Below are 21,270 nucleotides of genomic sequence, written 5' to 3'. Positions count from 1 at the left end.
AAAAAAAAAAAAAAAAAAAAAAAAAAAAAAAAAAAAAAGATAAAATGGAGATTCTGAAAATTTGATTGTAAAAAAGCTTTCTTTCATAAAGTAGAGAATCTCTTCATCCAATGTGATTAGAAGCTTTGATTGAATTTCTAGATTTGTAAAATGTCATCATTAATTCACATCTGTTAATCTGTTATATTATGATATTCTTCATTTGCAATCCTATTTTGAGTCTTTTTTTTTTTTATTAGGAAAAAAAATCTTATATTTTTTCTTTTATTATAAGAGAGTTTAATAGCATAGATGGCTCCTTGGTGAGGAGGACACTTTTGTGTGATAGACATTTTTAATCTATCCATAGATCAATATTTGGCATCTATGAATTTCTTCTTTTTCACTGAATAAAACGATCAAATAAAATAATTTAAGAGATTGTCCCTTCACCATGGATGAAACAAAACTCGATCCACCCCTTCGACCAATTAATATCCAGGACCCTCGTATCCAGCCGGCCAACCGAACCCAACTTTCCAAGGCGGAAAGGTGGAACAGCGGAAGCTGGATTCCGTCCTCAACCTGTTGTGTACACTGGACGGTACTTCTTTGGATGGGGGATGTATATAGCCTACAGAAATTATCTGGATCCAACGGCTTTTGTTCACGGTCCGCAAATAACAAGAGTAGATCTTGCAAACTTATCATGTACGCCAGAACGGGGTCCGTTTGCATTTGTATTTCCCGCCAAATTTGCATAAGTTAATAAGGGAAAGAAAGAGCGGAGGAACCAAGGAAGAGTGTTTCCATGGAAGAAGAAGACGATGACACAGTTTCTTTAGCCAGCGATTCAAGTGAGGAATACCTCGGGGTCGAAGAAGATGATCTTGTATCGGAAGATGTCGAGGAGCGATCTTCTGTTGATTCTTCTCCGCCCAACGAAATTCGGAAATCAGAGAATGTTTCCGCTCTTGTGAGGTAAAGATGCACGAAGCCACGAACTAATTTTCCCATGTCCACCCTAGGAAGGTTGACAATATTGAGTCTCGACATGCGAATCTAGGGTTTCATTTTCACATTTGTAGTTCTGAATGTGTCACTGAACTTCTGGTTTATCGATATATCTGTGTCTCTTTCATCAGAGGAAACCTTGTTGTTAGAAGGCAGCCGCTGCTACCTCGGGTCCTTTCGGTTTCAGATGGAGCGGCCGTGGCTAGAAAGCCTTTCAAGCCTCCATGTTCTCAACGGTACAATGATCAGAACGATGAACTTGCTCGCCGCCTCTGGGCTCGTAAGAGATTTGTCCCCTGGGGTTCTTCAAGGCCTGCATTGGTCGCTATTACCAATCGCTTGAATATCCCGACTGTAGTTGAGAAAGATATCCCAGAGGAAATCGTGTCCCTCCCACCTGGGGTTGAGCCTTTGGTATTGTGGCAACCTGAAGAAACTGAAGAAGAATGTGGGAATTTGGCTCCAGTTGCGGTAGATCCATTACTTGTTCGTTTCCTTAGACCCCATCAAAGGTATTGTTTTTGCTTCAGTTTTCTGATTTTCATTCATCAGATTTGTCATGTTTAGGTTATATCAGAAGACCATTTACTTATGGTTTAGACAGCCTCCACTATAGCCATTAGTAACATATGGTAATAGAGGATCTGTTATTTAGTTACATGTTTAAGTATGCCATCTTAAAGTTTCTTTAGTAACAATATTTTAAGTATGCCATCTTAAAGTTTCTTTAGTAACAATATTTCACTCTAATAATTTCCTTTTCCAAATATTAAAGTACAGAGAAAAATACTAGCAGTGAGGAAGAAAAGCTATCCACTACAGCAACATCTATTACATTAGTTATAACAGTGAATGATAGTAAAGGATTTGCACTTTGACCATGTTATTTTTTTTGGTTTTAGACCTTGCATACGCTTCATAATTTGACGTTATAACTTTTCTATGCTGCTATATAAGTTGAGTATAATGTGTCTGTACTTCCTACTGCCACACCCCACCCAAAAGAAAACCATAACCGAATTCTGGAGTGGAGCTTAGAACACCATTCAGCGAAATTCTTTGATACCTAATGGTTAAAATCTTTTGGTGGTAGGCCTAGTATATGTTAAGAGCTACAAAAACACATCCATAATGAGTCAAACATGATGAAGGGTTGTGCTGCTGAACCAGGTACAAAGAATGGATCTGTATCCGTGGCCAGCGGCCAGATCTAACTCAAAGCCCTCTTTCAATTGATTCATCAACTGTTCTATTGTTTTAGCCTTTCGGGTTCTAAACCATATAAATCAACTAGGCTGAAAACTTAATCAAACGGCTCCAGTTTCCACAAAATTCCATGGATTATTAGGAATGGTATAGATGTGTTTACTGTTGGAATTTTCACCAATTTGAAAGAAGCCTGATCAGGATATCTAGCAGATAAAACCAAGCTGATTTCTCAGTCCAAAATCCAGCTCTTAAAGATTTTCAGATGGAGTTACTTTCTTGAAATTCTTCTTTTGATTAATAAACTATCTCAAGATCCTTCTTTCAAGTTTCAATCAATAAATTATAGATTTCAATTAGAAGTAATAGGTTCAGCAATTTCTACACATAGAAATTCAGAAACTTGCAAGCTGAATGATAATTTGCAAAACTCACCAAAGCCAAGTATTTTAATTGAGAGCAGCAGTTGTTGACACTTGAGAAAACTTGAATGGCAGCAAACATATGGCAAGCAGGGTTTTAAGTATCGGTGCGTATCGTACCGTATCGGCCCTTACTGATACGATACATGGAATTTTTAAAATCCTTTCGTATCAATACGTATCCTACGATACGCACCGATACACCACCGATACTCACCGATACGCATTGATATGTATTGATACTCTATAGAAAAAATAAAATTGAGTGAAATGTATGTTTCATTATGTATTGGTACATATCGGTGTGTATCGGTACGTATCGGTATGTATTGATAATACGTACCGATACTCTATGGAAAAAATAAAATCGAGTGAAATGTACGTTTCGATATGTATTGGTATGTATTGATGTGTATCGGTCGATACATACTGATACGGTATGATACATACCGATACGGTGCGCTACAATCATATAATGGCCAAGTTGGGTCATTTTTCAGAAAAAACACGATTGTTTGAGGGGTTTTTGTTCCAAAGTTGTTGCCAGCCATATTTCTCTCTAACTAAAGTGGAAATCAAGGTTGGGAACAAAGATTTTACATTTATGGGATAACTACAAACCTTGAATTCTTAGTGCAATACCATCAATTTAGTGTTTATGCATAATACATGTTATCAATAGCTTTTTTTAATAAATTTTTCATGCAAAAGTGTATAAAAAAGTGTTTCATATCCATTTATGTGCATATCTTTAGTGTATCTTAGCATATCTCCGATATGATACGATACCCTCTGATACGTATCTTAATTTTGGCCGACCGATATAGCGACCGATACTGATACTTTAATCCTTGATGGCAAGTAATGGCATAGGCTCCCAGGGAAATGAGCTTCCAAGATTAAATATCTCTCATTCAATTTTTGAAGTTTCAAAATGTAGAAATCAACTACTCAAGTTACAAAAAAGTTCCAAACTTCCTTTAGCTCCTTCTACATGCATCTCAAACAAAATTTTATTATAACTCCATTAAATTTGAAGAACAAGTTCAAATTACTATGAATTCTCAAAATTTCGCAATTCCTCACACTTTTTGAAATATAAGCAGCTTATGTGGTGGCCCATGATGACTTCTAGGCCTCTATTTGATCTTTTGAGGAGTAAAAAGTAACCCATCATAATTTACCCTTAAGGCCTTAATTTTGACGAGAAGGCTTAAGGGGAACTCTGTTTTCACTTCACCCTTGCTTCAATAAAAAGGAGTGAGTATTTAGTATACTCATTGATAAGGTTCTCAATGCATTGCCATTTGATTCAGCAATTGGGGAAGTTGCTGAATTTTCAATATCTTATATTTCAAGTTAATTTAACCTCATTTTCATTGATTAATGTGCACTTCTTAACTTTTCATCCAGAGAAGGAGTTCAGTTCATGTTTGACTGTGTTTCTGGCTTATCCAGCTCTGCTGGTATTTCTGGATGCATTCTGGCAGATGATATGGGGTAAAAAAAAAATCATTTATTGTGGTTAGATCTGTTGATATAAAGTCTCCATTTTGATCTTGTTTCAAGGTTGCTAGTTTTTGTCTTACTTGTGCAGTTTGGGAAAGACATTGCAGTCAATTGCATTGCTGTACACGCTTCTTCGTCAGGGATTTGATGGGAAGCCATTAGTCAAGAAAGCAATTATTGTCACCCCAACCAGCCTTGTCAGCAATTGGGAGTCTGAAATTAAGAAATGGGTTGGGGAAAGAGTTCATCTTATTTCATTATGTGAAAGCAGCCGAGATGATGTGGTCTCTGGAATTGACAGTTTCACAAGACCTCACAGCCCTTTGCAGGTAATCTTGTATCCCAAGATTGACAAGTTTCTTGATTTATACAGGTACTGATTCATTCATTTATCTCTGTAAGGTGCTAATTGTTTCTTATGAGACATTTCGGATGCATTCATCAAAATTTGATCAAAGTGGTTCCTGTGACCTTCTGATATGTGATGAAGCCCACAGGCTGAAAAATGACCAGACATTAACAAATCGGGTTAGAAAATAAATATCTACCATTTATTTATTTATTTTATTCTTAAATAGATTTCATGACATTGCTGAATCTTTTAATAATTCTATGAGGGTTGTCCTGAATCAGGCCTTGGCTGCTCTTTCATGCAGGCGGCGTATTTTGTTGTCTGGAACCCCAATGCAGGTGAGAGAGCATTCGGTGTTGCTTCTTTATATGCTTCATATCTTCAAACTTCTATGTTGGATAATATTTTTTTTCCACTGATATAAATGAAAATTGTATTTTCCCCATATTTCACAGAATGACCTGGAAGAGTTCTTTGCCATGGTAAACTTCACTAATCCTGGAGTGTTGGGTGATGCTGCATATTTTCGACGTTACTATGAGGTTAGTTGATGGACTAATATTTTTTTGTTTTCCTTTGACTGTTGGTAAACAGAAGTTAACAATATTCTAGTAGGGCTGTCCAATTTTCGTCAATATTAGGTTTTAGTTTCTGGTGTTTTTGTAGCTTTGGAAAAAAAAAAAACCATTGTAGCAACCATTTCTGGGATCAGTTACAACTCCTATATGTTTTAGTTTGTGTGATGGTGACCCAATTTTGCATATATGTATCCTCAGTTATTACAATAAGAATTATTTTTTGACATTATGCACAAACATATAGCTGGATATTGCTGGGATTCACAATTTCACATCTGACTTATTATAGGAGTTCAAATAGTCTTGTCCATCATAATCTTGATCTTTTGCAGCCTTTTTGGCCATTTTTCGAATTTAAATTCAACAAAATCGTATTAATTAGCACAAGGAAAATACGTTTTTGATTGATTAGTATCCAATTTTCAATTTTAACCTCATCTCAATAAATTGCATGGAATTCATTTCAAGCCTGTGGACTTTGTAATGGTTTCTTATCTAGAATGCAATCCTTCTTTTTTGTTTTTATTTTTATTAATCCTCTCATTTTCATTTTTAATTATTCTTTATAAAAAATTTAAAGGTAACTGGTGCTTGGACATGGATCTTCATGTTTTGATTGTTACATCACAATCCAAAAATTCTGCTTTATGTGATGAGCCATTGCAGAAAACCTGTGCACTGTAGTATTTTCTCTTTTATCTTGCTTTAAACCCTCTATTGCTTTTGAACTTCAGATTCTGTGGCCTAGAAAGGCATTTCTAACTTTGTGAAAGCTAAACAAAATTTTTTCTGTCTCTCCCTCTAATAACAAAAATTTCTTCAAGTGGGAAGAGAGAACTCTCACAAATAGAAGGACAAGACCATGCTTACCTTACATGATCCTAGGAGAGAAGACCTAAACAAAAAAAATGGCCAAGTCAGCCCTAATCTGTGCACTAGATACATTCTCAAAATTTTTACAATCTAATGCCCAAAAAGTTACTCTCTCCCTTGCTTTGGCTGCTGCTTGATGTGTGACGTAATTCAAATAACAAGAAGGCCAGCAGTAAACCTGGCCATCAAAATGGGCCAAGAATGGATTAATAGGCTTAATTTGAGTGCCCAATGTGTATTATGGGCCATGGGCTTTACATTTTTCGGTTTACTATTGTAATGGGTCAATTTTACAAGCCCCAATATTAGGGAGTTAAGTAGGGGTGTCAATCGGTCGGTTCGGTTCGGTTTTGGTCGGGTTGAATCGGTTTTGGTCTAGGAATGAGGGAGACCAAAACCAATCCGTTAAGGAACTTCAGTTTTTGGTCCGGTTTGTTTCGATTTTTCAATATCGGGTTAATACCGGTTTATTATTGGGCTTGAACCATAATGAAATCTTACATTAATAACTTATAGTGACAAGATTTGACAAAAAAACACTTTTTATGATTAAATCATGGTTTATCGTTGTAAGGGAAAGATAACTGATATTGAAACCAATGGATAACAAATTACTAAGAAGATAACTAATATTGAAATCACAAAATGAACCCTATTATCATTCATTTAACTATCCAACTAGTTTTGTATAGTGAACAAGGAAATCAATGGAAGCATTATTACAATTTACAAATCAATTTCTCTATTCATAACCTAATGTTCAATGATTTGTAACAATTCCCGTTACAATAAAAAATTTTCTCACTAATATTGTAAAAAAATGGATAGTCAATTCTCCAATTTATAATCTCATAATCATTTATTTTTTCTCGGTTTCATTCGGTTTGGTTATTGATCGGTTCGGTTTGGACCGGTTTTCAGCCGATCCCAACATACCTCAGTCCAAAACCAATCCAATAAAGATTGGTTTGGTTCGGTTTGACTTTTATCGGTCAATTTCAGTTGGTTTTATTGGTTCGGGCTAGGTTTTGACACCCCAGGAGTTAAGTGCTATATGGGATTAAGTAGTTTGTTTCTATTTTGCAATGTTCTAGAGTATATATTATTTTGAAGAGAGACTTACATTGTAAAGGATTCTTCCTACCATACATAAGGGTTTCCTATTTTTCTTGCTTCCATAAAATTATAATTAAAGAGTAGGGGATCATACCAATTACCGTTGATTTAAAAGGTAATTTAGCACTGTGCTTGTGAGTTCTGTGAGAGACAAAGCTTGGTTTCTTGGGATTTAAAACTGCTCTACTGTGGGATACAGTAAGGAAACCTTTGTGGGATTTTTTCTTTACAGTTAGGTGAAAGGCCTAACATATCTTCCACTTCTTCTTCTCTTCTCTTTCTTTAGTTGTTTATTACAGTGTAGATACTATTCTTTCACTGATATCTCTTTTCAGACCTGATTCAATTCTGGTTTCAGATTTGCCTACAGATCTGTTATCTTCCCAAGTCTTAATGATTCTTTCTAACAGAATTCACTGGTTTCTTTCCGTGTGCTTGTGCTGTTCTCAGAGATTCCACTAAGTTGAAGACCTAAATCTACATCACTGCTACTATGTCTTTGAGTTTCTGTTCTTGTGTCAACATTCTAATTTCTTAACACAGTCTCTGCTGGTTGCCAATCTCAGTTTCTAAATTCTGGATCTCTGGTTGTTACACGTTCTAAATTCTGGAATTGGTTACTAAATACTTCCAGCTACTATTATCTGATCTGCCTTGTTTCTAATTCCTTTCTTCAGTTCTGCAGGTTTCTAAAATCAGTTTCCATTTTTAGGATGGTTTACACTGATGGATTTCTAAACTCTGAAATTAGTTGTTAAAACTATCAGATCTTAATTCTGTATTTTATATGCTTACTATTCTGTGACAGTCCCATAACTCCGATCCAGCCGTTGGATCTTGATCAGATTTTGATGGTTTGTTCATCAGCCTAACAGGGGCACTCTACCTGAGTTCTGTCCTTATCAGGTTGACCTGCTGGCTGCTGTGAGATATAGAAAATCTCTTTATTCTGGTTTTATTTCTGCCCTGTGATTCCGGATTTAAATGAGGTTTTCTAACAATATGTCCCTAAATGACATGTGTCCTGAGTTCGACTCCCCCATACCCCCTTGGGGCCAGCTCCGCGGGTTCTATGGTTTTCATAGGATCTGGTGCGTGTGTGTATGGGAGTATGCACATGCCCGGGAAGACTTAGTCTGGCTGAAACTTCTGGACTCCCTCGAATCCCTTAGGTGATTAGAATACCCCATCAGTATGGCTTGTTCCCAGAAGCTCTCTTTTTCCTTGCTGGCCATAGCTTCCCCAGTGCAGCTGCAGGAATGAGTGCCCATAATCTTCTGTTCTTCTGCCCAATTTCCATCCTTTTAGAAGATTACTAACCTCCTCGGGCATTGACCATGCCTAGCCAAAGATTCCAAAACTTCCCCAAACTGGAGAAAAACAAGATGGTGCATTGTCTTTCTTCTTGTAGATACATGTAACAAGCATTAGCATTTACAAACCCCTTGTAATCAGGTGATTCAAGGTGAGGATTTTGTCCAATAAACTTTCCAAACAAAGAACATCAACTGGATTCCACTTTATCCATTTCTCATCTGTACTCTGATGTGCTCATTCAACATTTCCATGTGGCGAGCGAGGACTGGTCAGCTCTTATCAGATATTCCTGAACCAAAGATCCTTTAATAGATTGGTTTTGCGTCATCCAACCTTTTCTGTTTGATGCATTTTTCCTTGTTGGCTACTCAGTATGCACAATATAATTTAGCTGAATGAAACAATGCACAAGTTAGAAAGTATACATCTTGCTGTGGTTTAATGGACTGATCATGTCAAAGCATACTAAATTATTGCATTTATGATTTGCATATTGATGAAACATAACCTTGGGTATTTCTCTTTCTTAATTGTTGAAGTACAATTTCCTTATCTTTTCTAGTCATTATATTTATATTTTGCATTGTAATGAGCTGATGTAAGACTAGATTGACCTAATCCTAGGCAGGATCTGAAATTTTGGCTGAATAGAGAAGATTTCGAATACTCATAAACTGTATTTTGGATGGAGCTGAAACTTAGACTAGATGGAGGTCCTATATGGGTCAACAAACCCTCAAAAGATGAGACAGTTCCGATGGTCGAATTGAGAGTTATGCTGTCGACATAAATTAGGAAACTTTTGATCTCTCTTCAGAAACTAGGGTTCCTAGCATCGGATGATCCTCAAAATTTGCATGATGATTTATTATAACCTGTATAGGTATCCTGCAAAAGATGAGCTTGAATTGCTGGATGGTTTGGAGATCTGGACTTTGATCCAAGTTTCCAAAACCTTGACAATGGCTGCAATCGATTCTGATCTTCTGGGTTGTGCTTGAACTGATCTATAGGCTGAACTTCAGATCTTCAAATAACTCTCAAACACTCTCACAAAGGCTAAAACAGAAAACAAGAAAGAAGAAAAGAGAAACTGATGGAGGGTTGAGAAAGGGGGGAAGAAGAAAGTTAGGTTTTGGGCATCTCACCTAGGGCCTCTCACCCAACTGTATCCCACAGCAGAACCGCACAAGCCATCCCAAATAAACTTCATTCAATCTAAACTGAATTTGATTACAAAAGTCTCTTAAAATAGGCTAGGCACAACCTTACAAATTAGAAACAAAACTAAAAAAAGGAAACTAACATAAAATAGAAACTAACTAGCTTAGGCAACTAAATACTAACTTGTCTACTAGGCAACTAACATAAAACAATAAGGACTTGATGCAGATCTGGAATTCCAAAGACTCGGATCGCTTAGGGCCCACAAGAACAATTAAATCAAGCTTAAACAAAGCAGTGGCAATCTGGTAATTTCAATGGGCAATTTAGGGCCTCTTTAGAGTTAAATAAGTGACTAGGGACGAAACAGGGATTAAACTTAGGATAAAGGGGTGGATCTGGAAATAAATGGTGATGGTTTAAATTGAATTAAAGTTTAAATGCAAGGGCTCTACTATAAAACAAGAGACATGGGTATAATGGGAAACAAAAGAGTAAATTAAAAAAAAAAAAAACTAGAAGAATCGTGGAAGAGAAAAGGGAAGAAGGCTATTGTCTACCTCCTCATAACCAGCGAGAACCAGGAAAGGGAACTCAATGGCAGCTCTTGCAATCAGACTCAATCGACTCTAAAATTCAAGAATAAGAATCGCCTATACCTATGGAACTGAACCAGCAGCAACAAATCTCGGACTTAACTGTAAGTCGAGTCACTTGCTTCTGGTACTGAAACCCAACAGTAGTTGCAGGCCTTCGATACATAGCCTAATGCTATTTTAGGTATGGGAAATATATAGCAGTAAAATAGGGAAGATGATTGGAAGAGGAAGAAGATAAGGAAGGGGAAAAAGAAAAAGAATTTCAGAGAGGGAGAAAGAGGAAATCGGCAGCCATGGGACACACCCAAAATTATCAAGTTCTAATTCTTCAAAATTCTTCAAAATTAAAATTGAAATTTTATATTGTCTTACATGAATACTTAGAGGAAAATATCATCAATTAATGGAAGCTAAATTAATTGGAAACTAACCTAAATAGCAACTGAAATAAAATCTCCTACCAAATTAAGTTCTAACTAAAAAAGAAAGTAAATAAAGAACCAAATCAAAGATATAATTTCTAAACCCATAGCCCAACTGCATCAGCTCTCCCGGTCTTAAAAGAACTCGATGGTCATGCTCCCAAGGTACCCTTGTAAATCGCTCGCTGATGAGGTGGCACATATCTCGAAGCAAATGACGGGAACGTAACTTCGTGAAGAGGGAGAGTAGCTGATGTGGCACTGGAACATGAGTCAGTCCACAACGTGGCATATCTGATAATGCGTGTGGCCTCAGTAAATGCGTACGACCTCCTTGTTGCACCTTGATAGTGTTCCGTACACCATCATAGAGGATACCAGCATGTCATTGCCAAGGTCACCCTGGAAGAATGTCGCAGTGCGCCAATGGGGTGACCAAGCAAGTTACATGGTACTGTAATGACCCAAACTGTAAGTGTACTCGAACAACTGCAGTAGCCTCTTCTTGAGCTGTGGGTCCAAACCTTGCACGTGAATCTTCTTGAAAAGCTGCTTATGTGGAAGGTTGTGTGCTTGAACAAATTCAGCAGAGATTAAATTTGCTTATGCACCGGTGATGTAGGTGCACACCCATGGACTGATCCAAACCCATCTGGGTATCCAGAAAAAGATACTTTGGCCAGTAGGATATTTTAGGATCTTATTTCTATTTTCATGCAATCTTTTATTTTGGTAACTTAAGTAGGAGATAGGTAGTAAGATTTAGTTTTCAATTAAATTGAGTTTCCAAATTAGAGTAGGTTTCCTTTAATGTTGGTTTTCTTTCATTATTTAAATGCATGTAATGTTCAATTAGAAGGCAGATTGAAAAGATGAATTGAGTTTGAGTATTTGTGGAGCCTGCGGGCATATGTGAGTGATTCTCCTTCCCCCCCCCCCCTTTCTTAATGCGATTTCTCCCTCTCCCCTGCAACTCTGAGACCCCTCTCAGGGATTTCTTCCCTACCCTTACCGGCCCTCCATCAAGTGGTATTGGAGCCGAAGGATCCCCATTCCCTCCATCTCTCTTTTTCCCTTTCCATCCTCTGTTTTGGTTCTATTGAGAACAGCAAAAAAAACAAAAAAAGGGAAGGGGCGAGTGACTGGAAGAAGAAGAAAGAGAATAGAGAAAACAGAAACAGAATTTCAGAGAACAAAGAAGAAGAAGAACAGAGAAGAAAGAACATAAAAGGAAGTAGAGGAAGAGCAGACGAGAAGAGACTGGACAGAGAGGCGAAAGCAGGTGTACTTGGTTTTTCGTCAGAGTTCTTGGAGTATTGACTCTACATTACTAATTCCCTGAGTCGACATCTTCCTTGGTTTCATCTCCCAGAAGGAGAATAAAGTCTCCTTTTGTTTGTAAAACCCCTCACCACATGATTTGGCCTTTTTTTAACTTATTTCTTCTTTTATTCCTAAAATACCCCTGCCCCACCTTTTTATTAACTCTCCACCCTCTTTCTTTGCCTTTCCAAATATGCCCTTGTCCTCCTCATACGTTATGTTCTCTTCTTTTTATGTTTCAAGTTGAACTTCTACCAGAGAAAAAAAAAAAAAAGAGAGTTAAACCTCAATATTTACAGTTGTGCCATCATCTCCTCAACTTCTATTTATTTACCATTCTGCCCTCACTCATTGCTTAGAGTATCCACCCATAGTGCTTCCAACAACCTAGGCAATGGATCTAAATCTTTTATCGGATATCCGTCAACAAATGCAATTGATGCGAGAGAAACTTGATGAGACACACCAACATTGCATGGACATCAAAACCCAAGTACACTCTACCTTCAACTATGTGATCTCAGCTGTCGAGCAACAGGTAGACGAACTAGAAGATGAATCACTAGTGGTAGAAGATGAGATGGCCCCATTGGAAGTTGAAGATCCACTTGTGGAAAATTTTAAATCGGTTGATCTCTTCAGTGAACAGATCTATTTTATTTTCCCGAGTCACTACTTCATCAATGAACTTCGAGTCGTGGATTTCATAGCATTCGATCATGGTTTTGATGGTGAATTCATACAGGCAAGGATGGATGCTAACCGATTGGTGTTGATTCTTCCGTTTTACAGAACTCGTGGACGAGTTTTTCTCAACATCGGGAGAGTTGATGTATGTGCACACCTATAAACTGATCCAAACCCATCTGGGTATCTAGACAAAGATAAACCAGATCTAATTTGGGTCTTTGGCCAGTCGGATATTTTAGGATCTTATTTCTATCTTCATGCAATCTTTTATTTTGGTAACTTAAATAGGAGATAGGTAGTACGATTTAGTTTCCAATTAAATTAAGTTTCCAAATTAGAGTAGGTTTCCTTTAATGTTGGTTTTCTTTTACTATTTAAATGCATGTAATGTTCAATTATGAGACAGATTGAAAAGATAAATTGAGTTTGAGTATTTGTGGAGCCTGTGGGCATGTGTGAGTGATTCTCATCCCCCCCTTTCTTAATGCGATTTCTCCCTCTCCCTTACAACTCTGAGACCCCTCTCAGGGATTTCTTCCCTACCCCTGCCGGCCCTCCATTACCCGGTATCAACAACTGTATGAACAGTAGTATGATCGGAACCGTGCAGGAGAGTACCTTTCTGTCTGAAGAGAGGAGCTTTGTTAACTAGTCTGTTTGAAAAGGATGAAAGACTAGCGGAATGAGCTCTTACATCCTCATCATCATCATCATCAATATCATCTTCATCAAGGGGATAAGGATATAAAGCAGAAACATCTTCACTCTTTTCTGTCAGTTGCTTCTCTGTTGCATTCACAGAATGAGTTCTGTTGGGGCACTTGTTGGAGTAGTGACCCTTCTCACCACAACTATGGCATCTAATGTTCTTCACCCTATCATTGTCCTTGTTGAACTCTGACATTTTTTCTTCAACTCTGTGAGCTTCAGGGTTCTTTTCCTCTATACGTGGTGGAGGTCTATAAACTGAAGAAGTCTTGAGCATACTCTTCCAATAAATGGACTTCTCTTTAGCTGTCTTGGAATGAGCTGCTGCCACATCAACGGGGTTGAAATCAGTGTTAGCCAATTCAAGTCGAATCTCAGTACTTAGCCCACTGATATATCGCATCACCTGTTGCTGGTCTGTTTCCTGAAGTCGACACCTTGAAGAAAGTTTATGGAATTCGAGGGTGTAGGCATCCACATCCTTGTTGCCTTATTGCAAGTTAAGCAATTTATGAAATATTACCTTCTCATAATTAAGAGGAACAAATTTCTCAGTCAGGATCTGCTTCATGACCTCCCAATTGGTAACGGGTCCAAGTCTTCTGATAAACCTTGCATGCAGTACATCATCCTACCATGAACATGCATACCCAATAAACTTGGAAATAATGAGTTCACACTTCTTCTCGTCTGGAAGAGATTTATATGCAAAAATCCTCTCAATTTTGATAAGCCAGTGAAGGAATTCTTTAGGTCCCTTTTCACCAATGGACTTTGGAACTTCAACTTTGATGTCATAATCTCTGTCAAAAAATTGTCGTGTAACATCCTGGGGGACAACTGGATTAAGTTGTTGCCTCTGAGGTATATCTTCGATCCGTAAAATATTGAACTGAGGAGGTAATGTAGAAGATCCTTCTTTAGCTTGCTTGTCGGACCTCTTCGTAAAGGAAGTCATCTCTTCCATAAACTTGTCAAACTTGGCTTCAGTCCTCTCAGGCCTAGCATTAGTATTCTATTGAGTCTCAGCTAATTCACGATACAATGTGTAGCTCGACATTTGTGAGTTGTGACATGACCTGACATGGCTAGAAATTGTAGGAAATTCGTTCTGATACCACTTGATGCAGATCCGGAATTCTAAAGACTGAAATCAGATAGCTTAGGGCCCACAAGAACAATTAAATCAAGCTTAAACAAAGCAGTGGCAATCTGGTAATTTCAACGGGCAATTTAGGGCCTCTTTAGAGTGAAATAAGTGACTAGGGACGTAACAGGGATTAAACTTAGGATAAAGGGGTGGATCTGGAAATAATATGGTGATGGTTTAAATTGAATTAAAGTTTAAATGCAAGGGCTTTACTATAAAACAAGAGACATGGGTAAAATGGGAAACAAAAGAGTAAATTAAAAAAAAAACTAGAAGAATCGTGGAAGAGAAAAGGGAAGAAGGCTATCGTCTACCTCCTCATAACCAGTGAGAACTAGGAAAGGGAACTCGATGGCTGCTCTTGCAATCAGACTCAATCAACTCTAAAATTCAAGAATAAGGATCGCCTATACCTATGGAACTGAACCAGCAGCAACAAATCACGGACTTAACTGCAAGTCGAGTCACTTGCTTCTAGTACTGAAATCCAGCAGTAGTTGCAGGCCTTCGATACATAGCCTAATGCTATTTTAGGTATGGGAAATATATAGCAGTAAAATAGGGAAGAGGATTGGAAGAGGAAGAAGATAAGGAAGGGGAAAGAGAAAAAGAATTTCAGAGAGGGAGAAAGAGGAAATCGGCAGCCATAGGACACACCCCAAAATATCAATTTTAATTCTTCAAAATTCTTTAAAAACTAAAACTGAAATTTCATATTGTTTTACATGACTAGTTAAAGAAAAATATCATCAATTAATGGAAGCTAAATTAATTTGAAACTAACCTTATTTAGCAACTGAAATAAAATCTCCTATCAAACTAAGTTCTAACTAAAAAGGAAAGTAAATAAAAAACCAAATCAAAGATATAGTTTCTAAACCCATCGCCCAACTGCATTAGGACTCTTATAGAAAACTTGGTCTTCACTCACAACCATGGTTGACCAAGTCAAATCATAAGAAGACAGCAACAACCAACAACAATCATAACCTTATCCCAACTTAATGGGGTTGGATACATGGATTTAAATTTAAAAAAAAAAAAATGTGCAACAAGGAACAATAATTAGAAGCCGAAAGAAAAAAGTTTTAGCAGTAAAATAGAACAGCATCCCAGGAACATCCCTTACATGCGGTCGTCGGCTACGTGGGTCTTTGTCCTCCACAGAAGTCTATCTACTGTCATACTAGAATCCAACCCTACCATTTTCTGTTCACGTGAATAGTAACACAAGTTACTAGAAGCTGCTGGACTCCCCCATCAATTGCTTCTATAGATGGCCTTCTAGAAGGCAATAAAGATAATATAATAAAGGGGAAATATAGCTGGTTCGATGGCCAATCTGGTCTGCTTCTGAAGTAGCAAAATTGAACCAGAAAAAGGGGGCTGCTATGCTGCTTCAATGGTCATCTGTGGAAGACCAGTGATGTAAATCCCCACCATAGGCTGAGCTATCGCAGGAAGAAAGCCCAGCCCAAGTAGGGCCATCGAACCACATTAAGTGGTTAAGTTAATCTTTAGTGAATAGGGGCCCAATGGGCCTATCGATTTGTGGTCAATAAGGTCCATAAGTGGCCATCGATTAGGTCTAGTAAAGCCTGTAAGTGGCTATTAGTGGATAGTTAGTTAGTTAACAAATTTGTCTAGGTTATGTTTAATGCAGGAGTAGATTACAAGAAACTACCCTAGCAATTTATAACCCCAAACAATACAAATTGGACAAGGAAACAAAGAAATAAGATCATCAAATAAACCCCCAAGGATACAATACCCATACAAGAGCAAAATCAGCCCAAAACCCAACCCGATAGGAGAGAGAAAGACCTGCTATAAAGCTAGAGAGGGAGAGAGAGGTGCAGCCAGGCCTATAGGAGTCAATTGAGATGCACTATTGGGTGTAGATAGTCCCTAGGGAGGGTACAAAAACCCCCAAAGTTGAGAGGATTTTGACACCTGATTGTGAAGTTACAAGATTTCTTGATTTTCTGACCTAAGAGAGAGAAAACTTCAAGATTCTACAGAACAACTACTGGACAGATTTGGACAGCTCCAAGAAGAGGATCGAGTGGTCTAATAGCAGCCCAGAACACACCCTTAAAAGGGTTTACAGATCAAAGGTCAGAGGGGGGAGATATGGAGATCGATCTCTCCTAAAATCTTCACTGATGTTGGTCGGTTCTGGACTGTAATAGCTTCTATCAGAATCTGAATTGTATGTCACACCCGTGGCGACATTGATACGCACATGTGTCCACAATCCATCCAGGATCCGTGATGCAGTACTTTAAATTCATAAGATTATGAAATGATTCTAAAATCACATACTTATAATATAAACAAAATATATCAATTGGTGATTTCTATTGATATTTACCATATTTACATAAAAGAATGTTTCACATCCAGATCATAATTAAAGTTATGCCCCCATAAGGCTACATCTGTTAAGTACAAAAAGAATAAAAAATAGAAGATGATACTCCCATCCTTAGCGTGCTCCAAATGAACAATCATCGCATACGCATCCATCTTCATGCGTAACTAGCTCCTCATTCCAGAGGTCACCTCCGTATTGAGTCGGAACCTCGATCACAGTTTCTAAGGGATTTCCTGAATCAACATCTAAAAAGGAGGCAACGGGGGGTGAGCTTCCACGAAGCCTAGTGAGGGGAAACACAAGCAATCATGACAATCCAAGAAAATGCAATAGTATAAATATTTATGCCCAACCACATTAATATGAATGCAATTATATGAATGCAATGACATGATCCATTTATTATCAAGCAATTCTAAGCAACAATTTTTAAGTCTAAAGGGGGTATAAGTGCTACTGCAACATAGGTGTTATCCCCAGTCATGAATGTACATTATCAGTTCCCCAGGGATACAAGCTAGTTGCGGGTTAGGAGCGTGCTGGTTCTGGAACCACATCGTTACCTGGCAAACCCCTATTAATAACCCTCCCATAATATCGCTACATCGAATCCAACATCGCATGTAGGGTATACCTGTCACCTAATCAAACATCACGAGAGGGTCTGTCACGACGCTGGCATCTGCGCACATCAGTCACCGAAAATCGTCCTCAACCATGGACCGTCGGACGAGAGGATTAGCTAATACGTAAACCCTTATTGGCAAGGGTTATAGCACCAGGGTGGTTATCCTAGCCCAATGCATTCTAATATGCCACAATACATTTTAATCATACTCACACACACTCACCCTGAGCATGCAGTGCCGTCGGCACAAACCATTGGCCACCCTGCACCCCAGTCTCCACACACACACACACACTCACACACTCACCCACTCACCCTGAGCATGCAGTGCCGCTGGCACCAACCATTGGCCACCCTGCACCCCAGTCATACCCACATATATGCACAATCATAATCCACATTCTCATGCCACATCAACACTTTACATAAGGACATGCAAAATGATATAATTCATCCACATATGCATTATGATACAAGCATTCCATAAAAGCACACAAAATCCCCACCTTGAGTTCTAGATGGCGGTAGATAGTTGATGGTTTCGTGTTGCGTGCTCCCGTCACTTCTCGGTTCCACTCCTAGGATATAGTGTTTTTAGGTTATTCGATTATTTATAGACGAGTGGGACACTAGGACTCACGCCCCAAATAAAAGGATTAAAAATTAGCTTTAAAATGGTTCACCAGCACCAGTGGATGATCATCCACTGGTGAGTTCACTGGTGGATAGATCCGAAAGGGATGATATCCTGCAATATTTTCATCGGTGGATGGTCCCTGCCTTCACGGGCTGGCCGGTGACCATCAGCCGGTGAAGTTAAAATCGGGGTTTCCTTGCCCAGATCAGCCCTATAGGCCCTGTGGCCCCTGTGTATGGTGGTGGGAGTGCATGTTGTTCAGTGGGGTGTCATTACCCAACTCTATTCTTTCTCTCCTCTCCTTTACATAGTTTATAGCTTAGGTTTTTGTGATTTTTAGAGTGGATTTGTATGTGGGGCACTCACACACGCCACACATAGCTTAAGTTTAGTGTAGTTGCTGAATTTAGTTCAATATAACATCATACTATGGATTTAAAATGGAAAATTGTAGAGGGTTTGAGTAGAACACTTGTCTAGGGTTTAGTCACCCCAATTTTTAGGGTTTTGGACAAGGGTTTCATTGGGAGTTTGTCTTTAGACCTAAGGTTGAGTGAATAACCTTGCCAAGGTAGGTCTTTTACTCTAATTTCCCCCTCCCGTTATGTAGTCTTTATGGTTGGGCAAGTGGGATTTGGTTGGGTCTCCATTACTTCCAATAAAGAGTGAAATGGGAAGGAGAGAGAGAGAGATTTGTGTGTGTGTGGAGAGATGAGCATATGGGCTTACCTTAAGAATGGAGCCCTATTCTTCCTCCTTCCTTCCTCCCTTGCTCTCCTTCTCCTTCTTCTTCTTTCTCCCTCTCCTTGTTTCTATTTTGGTAGGAGAAGAAATGAATGGTAAGAGTCCTAGTTATAGTCACTTAAGTCCCACTAAGGGTTGTTTGGGGAATTAATGGGTTTTTACCCAATACCAGGTTATTCCGCTATTCGACACTAACGGGCCCGCTTCGAGATGTCCCGCCACATTAATCAACTCTCTAACATATTGTTCCATCAATGTGGATGGGTTTAGGTTGCACGATCGTGAGATCTCGGGTCCCACGACGAAATAACCCAAAACTGGCCTGGCCTGTGCACTCACCGTATGGTGTTCACCGGTGGATGCTCCATCCGCCGGTGACATAAGCCGGTGAAGGCTGAACTGGTCACTTTGTATGAAGATTTCTCCTCAGTCTGAGTGGGGTCTTCTTCAGGGTTTCCAGTGTGTGTGAGGTTTGACTGACCTTCCCTTTCGTGTCTGGAATCCCTTCCAATTATTTAAGTATGGGTAGCAGGTGCAAGTGGGGTCGCCCTTCCTTGGCAAAAGACGGTTGCAACCCAATACTCACTGGTACTGGTGTCCTCTGGTGCTACATCTGAACATTAAAATAGGAAGTTTTAGGGTTCGGGCATAACATTGTACCTCTTGAATGTTACAACAAATAAAATAGAAAAAGAAGAATAGAATAGATGGGGGATTGAGAAAGGTGAAAGAGAATAAAGGAAATGGCTATCGCAGCCTGGGCTTCTCACCCATAGCTATCTCAGCTGCTCTAAGTATTTAGTTGCAAACTTTCTTTTCATTCAAATCTGCCTAATAATGGTACATATGCCTCTTTATTTATAGAGGGGAAGTTTATAATCATACTAAGACTAGGAGCTAGTTTCCAAAAAGGACTAGACACTCCTACTGCAATTATGAATTTAAAATAGGACTAGGACTTGACTTTATGACTCTAACATGGAGTAGGACTAACTAATTAATTGTCCATATAAGACTTTACAACCAACCAATGGCCTAATGGGCCTTTGTTGAATTAAACAATAATTAATTAAACTAATGAATTAAATCCCATTTTCCTACTTTCTCCCTATATTTTAGGCCCATTAAAGTGACCCATTCAAAGAAAACCCATGGGATCATGATGGAAGAGGGCCTTAGGGAAGAAAGAAATCTCTGAGAGAAATCAAAATTGGAGGGAGAAGAGAAGAATCGCACAAAGGGGAAGGGGGAAGAAGGTCTCACGACCAAGCAAACCACAAGGTTTCAACCAATTAATTAAATCATCATTCAAAATCTGTCTAATACCTTGAGTTACATGGCTTTATATAATAAACTAAAATTAAAACTTGCCTAAATAAAATCTAAAACTAAATTAGCAACTCCTAATTTGCTTCCTAAATTCTAACTAATGAAATTAGAAACAAAATAAACTCAAACTGGTAACTCCCTAATTGACTAAGAACTACCCAAAAATAAAAGATTACATATCTTCCTAAATAAAATAACTCATTATTTCCTAAATGAAGTAAATCCTAAGATATTCTATTAATCCCAAAAATCAAATTGAATCCGGTTCGTCTCGATTGGGATTGCCCGAAAGGTTAACCCGGTTCAGCCTCAATTCTGCATCAACTTCCCTGATATTACGAAAAACTCGTCCACGAGTTTTAATGAATGATAAGAATAAAAACTCACTAACGGGGGTGAATTGCTCATCGTCTGCATCGCGAACAAAATCCATTATGTGAAGCTTTGGAGGTGCATTTAAGTCAGGAAAATCATGGGGAAGAGCGAATTCATGATGGTGAATGACTAGCAGTGCATTGATGTCCTTCATTACTTGATCCACAATTTTCTTTCTTTCTGTTGTCATCACCTGTTCCACAGTAGGACGGTCTTCCACTTGTGTTGAAGCCTCTGGTTCAACTTGTGATTGTACTGGGGGTATCACTTTCTTTGACTTAACCAATCCATGAAGATCAAATTTTCGACCCATGTGGTAAGCCTGGAAGGTGCACATATTGTTGTCACGATCAAGAAAACCGTCCTGTTGTTCTAACCAGCCTCGACCCAATTTAATGATGCGCTGAGGAGAGTCAAACACTTCACAAAAAGCACCATCATAATAAGGAGGAACAGAAAATTTAACAAATACATTATCCTCTGGCTAAAAAACAATCTGATTGATCATTGACAACATATCCACCACAGATCTGGAGACAAAATTGTCATTTAATCACTCATTAATTAACAATCTAGCAGGCTTTCCATTGGGCAATCGCACTCGAAACTTGAACACAAAGGAATCCATGACCAATCTTGTGCCGGTATTGCTTATGGACCCACAAAAGAACAAATAATTCAACTTAAACAAATCAGTAGCAATATTGTAATTTTTGGTACAATTTAGAACCCTTTAGAGTGAAATAGCTGAACGAGAC

General features: G+C 38.4%; 1 protein-coding gene across 2 annotated transcripts in view; it reads left to right on the top strand.

The window, feature by feature from the left end:
• The first annotated feature begins 485 nt into the window (after nt 1-485).
• LOC122062945 (protein CHROMATIN REMODELING 25) overlaps nt 486-21,270 on the top strand; it is a 37,972-nt gene continuing 17,187 nt past the window's right edge. The window contains exons 1-7 of one of the 2 annotated variants that reach the window (XR_006135152.1): nt 486-960; nt 1,125-1,505; nt 4,035-4,121; nt 4,219-4,459; nt 4,533-4,658; nt 4,764-4,820; nt 4,938-5,024. Coding sequence is in view for 1 of the 2 variants with exons in the window: in XM_042626608.1 (XP_042482542.1) it covers nt 791-960; nt 1,125-1,505; nt 4,035-4,121; nt 4,219-4,459; nt 4,533-4,658; nt 4,764-4,820; nt 4,938-5,024 (1,149 nt within the window). In the remaining variant the exon portion in view is untranslated. The remainder of the gene's footprint in view (nt 961-1,124; nt 1,506-4,034; nt 4,122-4,218; nt 4,460-4,532; nt 4,659-4,763; nt 4,821-4,937; nt 5,025-21,270) is intronic. The other variant, XM_042626608.1, reaches the window with a different exon arrangement.

Source organism: Macadamia integrifolia, unplaced genomic scaffold (assembly GCF_013358625.1).
Source record: "Macadamia integrifolia cultivar HAES 741 unplaced genomic scaffold, SCU_Mint_v3 scaffold1149, whole genome shotgun sequence".
Lineage (NCBI taxonomy): Eukaryota > Viridiplantae > Streptophyta > Magnoliopsida > Proteales > Proteaceae > Macadamia > Macadamia integrifolia.
This window is presented reverse-complemented; position numbering and strand designations above follow the sequence as displayed.